General features: G+C 50.2%; 1 protein-coding gene across 1 annotated transcript in view; it reads left to right on the forward strand.

Annotated features, from left to right (window-relative positions):
- LOC133239771 (liprin-alpha-1-like) overlaps nt 1-7,814 on the forward strand; it is a 29,402-nt gene extending 21,588 nt beyond the window's left edge. The window contains 5 exon segments of the mRNA XM_061404033.1: nt 3,222-3,302; nt 3,936-4,035; nt 4,038-4,086; nt 4,932-5,104; nt 6,393-7,814. Of these exon segments, the coding sequence (XP_061260017.1) occupies nt 3,222-3,302; nt 3,936-4,035; nt 4,038-4,086; nt 4,932-5,104; nt 6,393-6,448 (459 nt within the window). The 3' untranslated portion in view covers nt 6,449-7,814.
- The last annotated feature ends 2,424 nt before the right edge of the window (nt 7,815-10,238 follow it).

The following is a 10,238-nucleotide window of genomic DNA, read 5'->3' on the forward strand; positions in this document are numbered from 1 at the left end:
CCATCACTTCATAGGAAATAGATGGGGAAACAGTGTCAGACTTTATTTTTGGGGCTCCAAAATCACTGCAGATGGTGACTGCAGCCATGAAATTAAAAGGCGCTTACTCCTTGGAAGAAAAGTTACGACCAACATAGATAGCGTATTCAAAAGCAGAGACATTACTTTGCCACCAAAGGTCCATCTAGTCAAGGCTATGGTTTTTCCAGTTGTCATGTATGGATATGAAAGTTGGACTGTGAAGAAAGCTGAGCATCACAGAATTGATGCTTTTGAGCTGTGGTGTTGGAGAAGACTCTTGAGAGTGAGTCCCTTGGACTGCAAGGAGATGCAACCAGTCCATTCTAAAGGAGATCAGTCCTGGGTGTTCATTGGAAGGACTGATGCTAAAGCTGAAACTCCAGCACTTTGGCCACCTCAAGTGAAGAGTTGACGCATTGGAAAAGACTCTCAGGCTGGGAGGAATTGGGGGAAGGAGGAGAAGGGGACGACAGAGGATGAATGGCTGGATGGCATCACCAACTCAGTGGACATGAGTTTGGGTGAACTCCAAGAGTTGGTGATGGACAGAGGGTCCTGGCATGCTGCGATTCATGGGGTCACAAAGAGTCGGACACAACTGAGCAACTGAACTGAACTGACACAATATCCTTTCTATGTTGGTGCTTGTATTTAAGACTGTAAATCTCATCAGCTTTTGCACAGTTAATGTCTCTATTAGACTCGTTAAAAAAGTATCTTCTATTGTTAATAAAATGTAAAAACTGCACCTGCTATTATGCTAGCTTTCATTCTTACATATTTTCACAGGGAACTTGCTTTAATGAATTTATTGTGAGAAGTTTTAAATCAAATTCTGTGTCAGGATTTTACATTAATGTCCAATAGGTGGTTAGATTTGTTCAGTGTTAAAATAGATATTATGGTAACTTCCTCATCAGTTAAATAAATAATTTAAAGTATAACATGTTTTTGATTAAGAGAAACTAACTTTTAGAGAGATTTGGCTGAGAATAGACACCTGTTAAGGCCCTTTGTTGTACAGAATGCTATGCTTTAATAAATCATGATGTTGTAATAGAATGGTATCTTCCTGAGTAATAATTTATAGTGTTTCTCTAAGTAAATCTTGAATAGCTTATTTAACTTCTGTGGTCAAAAAAAATGTTCTGTTTCCAGTCACATGTTCTCTAAATCTTCATGTCACTTACATGTTTGCCATCATTTTTGCTTTACTGTATTTGCCTCTACGGATTCTTGAAGTTTTAGCTTCAAAGTCGCAATGAATCTGGTTTCTCTTCATTTCTTTGCATGCATCTATCAGCCTAGTGATTTAAGGAAGCAGCATCGAAAGGTAAACTATTTAGTAATTTAGCAGGCCTTTGTTTCTCTGTGAAGTATTGAAGAGTCCTTATCGTTTAACGTGAATGAACACTGTGTAGTTATGTCCTGGTGAATAATTGACGTTTTAATGGAAGTGATGAAACTCACCCACCACTTAAAATGTGCTGATGGTTCTGTTGGAAATAGGTCATTCGTTGGGACAATTGTAACAATTTGCCTTTCTCCCACTTGTTTGCCTTCTGATCATCTCATGCTTGTTTATAATAGACATAGTATTATTTATTATTTCTAAAAATTTCTGTACTTATGTTTTTGGCCATGCTGCACAGCTTATGGGATCTTAGTTCCCCAAGCAGGGATCAGACCAGTGTCCTGGCAGTGAAAGTGCCAAGTCTTAACCTTTGGACCACCATGGAATTTCTGCTTAGTGTTTTCATGTAAGAAATGACTGAATCAGAGCCATAGATGTTAGATTTGCGGGAAGCCAATTTAATGATGGTGGGTAGCAGTGTGCAGGAGACTCTGTGCCGGGCACGTGCTTTCCAAGTCTGTCATCTCATCCCCAGGTGAGGTCCAGGCTGCTGCTATCCCCATTCAGCAGACATAGACACTGAGGCTTAGCGAGGCCGGGCACCCTGCCCAGGCTCTCACACCCAGCAGCGTGGTGTGGACTGGTCTGATCAGAGCCTGGACACTTAACCATGGTGCTGTCCAGCCTGCTTTCCTCCAGAGGCTCTCGTGTCCATCACGGCATCCCTGATGGAGGGAGCATCAGGAGGGAGCTCTCTGCCTCTCCCCTCGGGTCACTTGGATGAGCCCCTGTTGTTGGAGTCCAGTGCCCCAAGGGCTGGCCTTCCTTGTCCCTCTCCTGCTCCCAGCCCGCTGACCGAGCACTCCTGGGGCTTCCCGCAGGACTGGGGTGGCGGTACTCCAGTTCAGGCAACTCAGTGCCCGGGAGCCCTTCTGCTGAGCACAGCAGAGCAGCGCTGTCCCCCTGGGTTTGGTCACCTGGGTGTGCCGCTCGCCTGCTCTGTGGCCTGCTTTGCCCTCCTGTTCAGCGAGGACAAGGCACTGCCCTTCCTAGCCACATGTGGCACCAGTGGGGCAGCTCCCATCCTGGGGGAGGGCAGCCAGGCCCAGACCCAGAGGCCTTCCTCAGGAGGAGGCCCAGGAGAAGGGGCTGGCCTGGGCCCTGACTCTGAGGCAGGTGTTTGTCTCCACTGAGTCCATAGTCAACCCAGGTGTGTCACTTCCCTGCTCTGTTCGTTGTTGTTTTCTGATTTTTATAAATGCTTATTTTTACTTGACTTTGAGATTGATCCCTGTTCAGTTCCATGTGGAAAATTTCTAGCCTTTGTAGCCTTCTGTTGTCTGAGGGTTCTTGTTAGAGCTCAGGGGAGGGAGCCCAGTTTATCCAGCTGCTCTTAAATGAGTTCAGCTGTATTTTGCACTAAGTTCCCTTGCTGTCACCAAGCTCCTGTGGGGCTGCACGGGATCAGTATTCCTTACAGAATCCCACCAAAAAGGCACAGGTTAGTTGGTCAAAACAACACACTCATTGTTTATAACAATACATGCCATGCATGTTTCCTAAAACCTCCCCTGGTTTAACCACACACCGAAATGTATCAGTGAGACCTGTTTGGACCCTGCAGGGTTAATCTGTTCCCACACTGTCTTTCCTTTCCTCACACCCAGGACCAGCAGAAACGCTGGGTGTCCAAGAGAGATCATCTTCTTCTTCTTTTTTTTTAATTAGTTTATTTTTTAATTGAAAGGTAATTGCTTTACAGAATTTTCTTTTCTGTCAAACCTCAACAGGAATCAGCCATAGGTACCCATATATCTCCTCCTTTTTGAACCTCCCACCGCTCTAGGGTGATACAAGATCATCTCTTAGTGAAGACCTGGGGGCGCCTTATGGAATCCACTGTGAGCGAATGACACTTGAACTGCGTGTAAGTACTTCAGTGGGTAGTCCCCAGTCTGTATGTTACCGAGAAATACGATCCAGGCACATGGTGTTCACGTGGAGGGGTTAGGTACCTTTTCTGTGTTTCTCTTGTTGTCATGGGTTCCAGTAACCTGCATCATTACTCCAAATGATCTTGGATGGTGGCACAAGCTGTGTCTTTTTCTCCTTCAAACAGAAAGGTCTGGACGGCTTTGCTGAGAGGTTTTGTACTCTAGCTGTGGTGCTTCTGAGTAGCATCTGGCGATGAGCACAGTCCTTTCATCAGGGCAGTTCATGCTGTGCAGGATTCACGGTGCCAGCATCGCTCTGCTGTCCTGCCCCGCAGGGCCATCTGGTCGCTGGATTCCAGGGAGGGCTGAGGCCGGCTGCAGGGAGGCTCCTGTCCGGGGTCTCTGCACTCAGTCAGATGCTCTCGGTGCCCCATAGCCCCCCTTTTTTTGAACAAGACAGTCCTTTACGATGGCATTAAGCTATAACAAGGGTTTTTTTGTACTTGGGGGAAAGCATAGCTAATAGATCTTCAAATAAGTTTCTGGTTATAATGTAAAGCCTGTGTGATTGCCTTTTTCAGAACAGTCTATTGTTAGCCAATTTGACACTTACCTCACTCCCTCAGCTGCCAGCTATACAGGAAGAGGTAGGAGATGACAAGACCGCCATCAAATGTGAAACCTCGACCCTCGCCTGGCCACGGTCCCTTCGGCTGGGCCGCCTGCGCACGGGGCGCTGCGCACAGCCACCCATGAGGACCTCAGGGACGCCCACAAGTAAGCGACCTGTGTGTGCGTCGTCAGTTTCAGGAGCCCTGCGCCTCTTGTCTTGAAAGAGTTGCAAGGATGATTTTAAAGGAATACCACTGAGTTCGGTGCCTGTGTTTAGTGGTGAACTTCAGGTGCTGGGGAAGAAGAGCTCAGTGACCTCAGTGATTTTAGAAAACGTCCATCTCTACAGATTGACTCCTGTGGGAGCTTTCTTCCTGCTCTTGGTAGAGGTCTGCCCGGCCTGGGGCACGTTCCTGACAGTGACGGCCCCGTGCCTCTCGGGTTCGCTCTTGAGGGTCCCTCCCTTTTCTGCAGGGGTCTCCTCTCAGGAGACTCTGTCCCCTCCTGTGACTGACACTGTCCTCGTTCAGAACACTACTTGCTGAGCTCCCATCCTGAGCCAGGCAGCACTCAATGGGGGGCATGTGTGTTCACCTGACCAGCAGCCCTGCACGGTGACCGTCGCTCTCCTGCCACGGCCGGGCACGGTTACCCTGTGGGAGGCGGGGGACCTACCCAGAGCAGGGGAGCTCGTCTTCTCCTGGAGCATCATCACCTGCCGAGCAGCGACCCTAAGGGAGGGTCAGAGCGCCCTCTGCACCAGCTGGCCTGGAGTCAAGCCCTCCTCGCGAGAGAGCTCGAGGCAGAGAATCTCAGCTTCCCGGTGCAGTTGTCTGACGCTGGGAGCCTGCATTGCTCGTGTGGAGTGTGGTCGGTGAAGGAGACTCCAACTGTCAGCTGCGAGGTTGAGGCGCGGGTGCTGCTGGGTGCCCGTTTCTATCAGTAGCTCTTGTGGAGGGGTGTGTGTTTGCACAAGGGTGCCAGTTAAAGGTCGTTTTCTCTCCCCGAAGCTCCACAGGCTCTCAGGACAGCCCCGGGAATAACCCCAGCAGCAGCACCAGCAGCCAGGGCTCGCTGCACAAAGCCCCAAAGAAGAAGGGCATCAAGTCCTCCATCAGCCGCTTGTTTCGCAAGAAGGAAAAGGGCCGGCCTGAACACCCCAGCAAGGAGGCGTTAGGACCAGGTGGGTGCTTCACCGTTCAGAGGGAGGAGGGCCTACAGGCATCTCCCTTCTGTGTCTCCCCTGTTGTCCCCACGAGGCTCCTGTCAATCATCCTGGGGGTCCTCCTGGGAGCAGGAGTGGAGGAGGCGTCTGTCTTCTCAATGGGTCTGAGATGATCGGCTGAGTTAATGAGTGGATGGTTGGATGGATGGATTGATTAGTGAGTGGTGGATGGATGAACAGATGGCTGGCTGGATGGGTGGATGAACGGAGCATGGAAGGAATAAAGCAGATGATTGTACTCCAGTGCTAGAAACATATTCTACGAAATTGATTGAGTAGGAGCTGGGCGATGATTGTTTCATCCTAACAGTGACATGTGTTTGGAAACGGCCTAAGTGCTCCTCAGTGAGGGGTAAGGTACAATCTGTGGACACCCCACAAGGAACAGCCCGCCCTCCTTCCTGCCACCTTCCCCATCCCCAGGAGCTCATCAGGGGTTCTACCCATGCCCCCCACCCCACCCGACAGCCACACAGGTCCTCCTGGGGTCCCCTCATCACACAGGGTTATCATCAGGCCCCCATATCACTCAGCTTCCTCTCCTTGAGGACAGCGTATGTTCCTGCCTCTTCAGCCACAAATTTGTTGAGTCTCGTTTGTGCTGGGTGTGGGATTTACAGGGGTAAGTAAAGCAGATGTGGTCTGGAGCACAGTTAAGTGACAAGAGAGAAAAAGGAGCAGATTATTAAATGCTATCCCTATTAGTAGTAAATACAATGCTGAGATGGATGGTGCATTGATTATGTACCAGATGCTGTGTGTGTCCCTTACCAAGCAGGTGCTGCCCCCTCCCGATTTACAGAGGAGGACACAGTGACAGTCACGTGGTTAGGGAGCGGTTAGGGCAGGTTCACACCCACCCAGTGGGACCAGACACTTTGCCGAGCCCCAGCCACCTCTCTCGTGGATGAAACAGGAATGAGATGGCTCTATGGCATGATGATTCAATGGACATGAGTTGGAGCAAACTCCAGGAGATAGTGAAGGACAGGAAAGCCTGGAGTGCTGCAATCCAAGGAGTGACAAGAGTCGGACACAACTGAGTGACTGAACTAAAAACTGAGTGTGTGCTAACCTGTTTCAGTCGTGTCTGACTCTGCGACCCCAGGAACTGTAGCCCACTAGCTCCTCTGTCCATGGGATTCTCCAGGCAAGAAGACTGGAGTGGGTTGCCATGCTCTCTTCCAGGGCATCTTCTCAACCCAGGGATTGAACCCACATCTCTCATTATCTCTTGCATTGGCAGGCAGGATCTTTACCCCTAGCGCCACCTGGAAAGCCCCAGTGAATGCTGACAACTAGAAATGCAGAAAATGAGGGCTGCTCCTAAGTTAAACTGGAAGAGCAGCAAGCACAGGTTGTAAAGAGGAAAACACACGATGAGCGACAACAGCGCCAACAGAAACAAGGGATGCGTTCACCCACAGAAAGAAAGTGTCTGTGCCATTCGGAAGAGGAGCCCGTCAGCCCTTGGAGGGACAGTTGGAACCAGAATGAAAACCGAGGACATGGTCAGCAGTGCCCACCACACGGCCTGGGTGGCGTGGTGTCACTCACCAGGCTTCCTGTATCCCCAGAGCTGCTGGCAGTAACATCTCTGAGTGCCAGGCCGGGCAGCGTCCCCGAGTGAGCTAAGGCATCACTGCTCTCCTTCCAGTGCTGCTCCGGGGCCCTCTGTAGGTGGCCACCCTCATCCCCTAACCTGCCACTTGCTGGGGCCCGGCTGTCCCCCTGGAATCCTTTCAGCCCTTGAGCTTGGGTGTTCCCAGCCCTCTGCCACACCGGACTGGGACACAACTCAGGACTTGGGCTTGAGATATCAAGGAGACCGTGAATCTGGAAGGACACCACCCTGGGGCCTGTGAGAGAGCAGGAGAGCAAAGCCCCTACGGGGAGGAAGCAGAGCTGGGGGAACGTGCCCACAGCCTCCACTGCCTCCTGCACAAGTGCCTTTTCTTTGTCTCTCCTTGACCTGAAACAAAGCCCAGCTGCTGCTGCTCCGCAGGTGATTCCTAAAGATGCACCTCCTGCCAGAGCTATTGTCCTGCTGCTCTGGGGCTGCCTGAGTGTGCTCAGGAGTATCAGACAAGTAGGGCTGCCACACCTCATACTGGAGGTGGGGGGCCTGATACTGGGGAAGGGTTGGAGGTGGGCGGAGGGTTTGAGGGTCGGGGAGGGCCTGATGCTGGCCTAGGGCCGTGACGCTGGACTAGGGTCTGATGCTGGGGGAGGACCTGATGCTGGACTAGGGTGCATCATTTGGATCCCCGTCAAGGTTGCCCTCGGACACCCCACGCTGTGACCGATGGCGAGCCTCGACACCTGCACTTTGTTCCCACCCTCGGCCCACTGCCCACACCTCAGCAGCAGAGGGGCCTTGTCCCCGCAGATGCTGAAGTGATGGAGCCTCTTGTCTCCAGAGCCAAGGGCATGAACACACCGTCGGTCGTCCTCTAGGGACACCTATGCTTCCGCCTTCTGGCCTTTCCATTGCATCCGTCCATTTCTCTTAACAGAATGTCCGTGTGATGACACGGGCTCCCATTACCAGCTCTGGTCTGTTCTCAGTGAGAGTACAGCTTACCCTCGGCACTCTTTATTGGCCCTGGGAAATTTTGCTTCAGTACTTTATTGAAAGAAAGCAATAAATAATACTATGATAAAAATAGTTCAAAAGTAGACTGTACATACTTTGTCACATATTCAGGAAGTTCACAAAAGATTAATAGGAAAATAGAATTTATCATTCTACAAGTAAATTGTACAAGTAAATTAAAGGCAGAACCCACATGTAAAGAAACATGCTGTCTCTGTCTACCAAGATACCAGCTGCATAATAAATATCACACTGTGACCTGAACGCATCTCTTGCTGGCTTTTTTAATGTGCCGCTGAAAAAGTAAAAATTACATTTGCTACTTATACAATCCAGAATGGCTATGTCATCACAATCTAAAAATGTACGCCTAGGTCCATTCTTTAAACATGTTTACAATCATGTAAAAAGATGATTTCCATAAAAATAAGGCCTTTGTCAGAGCTACACTACCCTGTCTGTCTGGGAAGTGGCACCTTCACTGTCCAGCTCGATGGCTCTGTAGCGGGTGCAGGGCATCGAGATTGGTCCCCAAAGAGTCTCACCGGAGAGGAGGGATCCAGGTCCACAGAGACTGGGTTACAGGAGAGATTTTCAGTCTTCTTCTAGGTATCCTTTCAGCCCAAATTTCATTAGAAGCTCACATTTAACACCCAGTACTTTTAAATCACTTCACGCTGTGGACAAAAAGCATTTCTTGCTAGAAAAAGTACAGTTTAGGCCAGTCGTTAACATCCAACAACAATTGGTTGAAATTAAGTTTTCTTATTTCAGAGTGATTGTTGGAGAGCTTGGTTACATTCTGGAAGGATAATAAAGCACACCGTGTCATGATGATTTTACAATCGCAGGAAAACCCCTTCTCTCATGGTTTAACATTGAAAAATTAAACAAGAATAATTACAATAAATGCATCATTTACAAAAGCCCTGTGTTTGTTCATAGGATTTATACAGACAAGCACTACAGTACATTCATTTGAAAGACTGAAATCAGGTATCAGAACAGTATCAGAACATGAAATTGATCTGAAAGGATATTCATAGCCTGAATATACAAGAAAAAGGAAGGAATTATATAAATGAAGTCATAAGTTTACATAAATATCAGAAACATTAAATTCTAAAATATTTTCTCTATGGTATTCATGAATTTTTCACTAATTAAAAACCCTGTAATATCTTTGGGTCCATGTAACAAGTATTAACAGAGTAAAGATTCCATCGAGTTCAAAATGTAGTCTTTGTTGTATACTGGATGCTGTATAAACATCTGGAGAATTCGTGCAGGTAAACTGGACACACACACACAGAAAAGTCAGTCCTGGGTTGGCAGCTGGTGCCCCAGCCCCTGCCCCTCCTGACACCCCCACCCCCCCACCCCATTTGGGGCTTCAGCTGCTTTGAGAATTCAGAGAAACATGGAGGGCCAAGCAGATCAAGGAGAGAACTCTGTGGCTGACTTTATTCTGACATATAGCTAAAAGCTGCTGGTAAAAAAACCTCAAAAGCCCAATCCAGCTTTCTAGCTGAGATGTGAACAGGACAGAGCAGACAGCCTCCTGCCCTCAGAGTTGCTCGAGCAGGGCTGGGCCCCAGGGCCAGACCCACCAGAGGCCTACCCAGAGCAGCGCCTGCAAGGGAGGGTGGCCCCTTAGCAGCAGCCGAGCCCCAGATGCCGGTGCACCTCCGTGTGAAATGCTGGCCTCCGGACGGAGAGGCCCAGGGCAGGGCAGCCTCGTGAACCCTGACGCTCTGGGCCCTGTTCTCTCCGAGAACGTGCATGCAGGGCATGGCCGGCAGCACTGGCGCTGTGGGAGTGATACCCATGCGTCCCTATGCGAGGGGCCTTGGCCATGCTCTGACCACTCCGGCGGCAGTGGGGCGCCAAGGTCACGTTCTCTGGTGTGAGGGTTCTCCCAGGCTAACCTCCAGAGACCCACTGACCCTCCACTCCCTGGGGCGTGGGCTCCATGCCCCCGCAGGACCAGGCCGGCCTGTACTCACCCGGAAGCACATCAGGAGCAAGTCCTGACTGTAGCAGAATCCAGCCCCTGCATTCCCGCCACGCTGCCTGGTCCCATGAGCGCGGGAGGAAGGGTGCAAACACAGAGTGCGGTTAGTCGTGCAACGTCACATGGGGCACGAGGACACACAACGCACACCCGCAGCAGTGCCCACTCCTACTGAGGGTCTGGGGAAACTTCTAGAGGGTGGATGAGCCAGAGAGAGCGAGCCTGGGGGCTGCCACGTGGGGGTCCCTGCCACCCGGGGTGGGGGGAGGGCGGTCAATGGCACATTTGATGACGTAAACGTGGTCATGGGGACAGATACTCCACGTCGGCAGCTGCCAGTCTCTCCTTAGACCTACGGATTCACAGAGCTCCACATTCACAGATTCCACACAGTCTATTGTTATTCAATTTTACACTTACCTCATTCCCTCAGCTGCCAGCTTTACGAGAAAGAGGTAGGAGATGACAAGACCACCATCAAA

The sequence above is a fragment of the Bos javanicus genome, chromosome 27 (assembly GCF_032452875.1).
Source record: "Bos javanicus breed banteng chromosome 27, ARS-OSU_banteng_1.0, whole genome shotgun sequence".
NCBI lineage: Eukaryota > Metazoa > Chordata > Mammalia > Artiodactyla > Bovidae > Bos > Bos javanicus.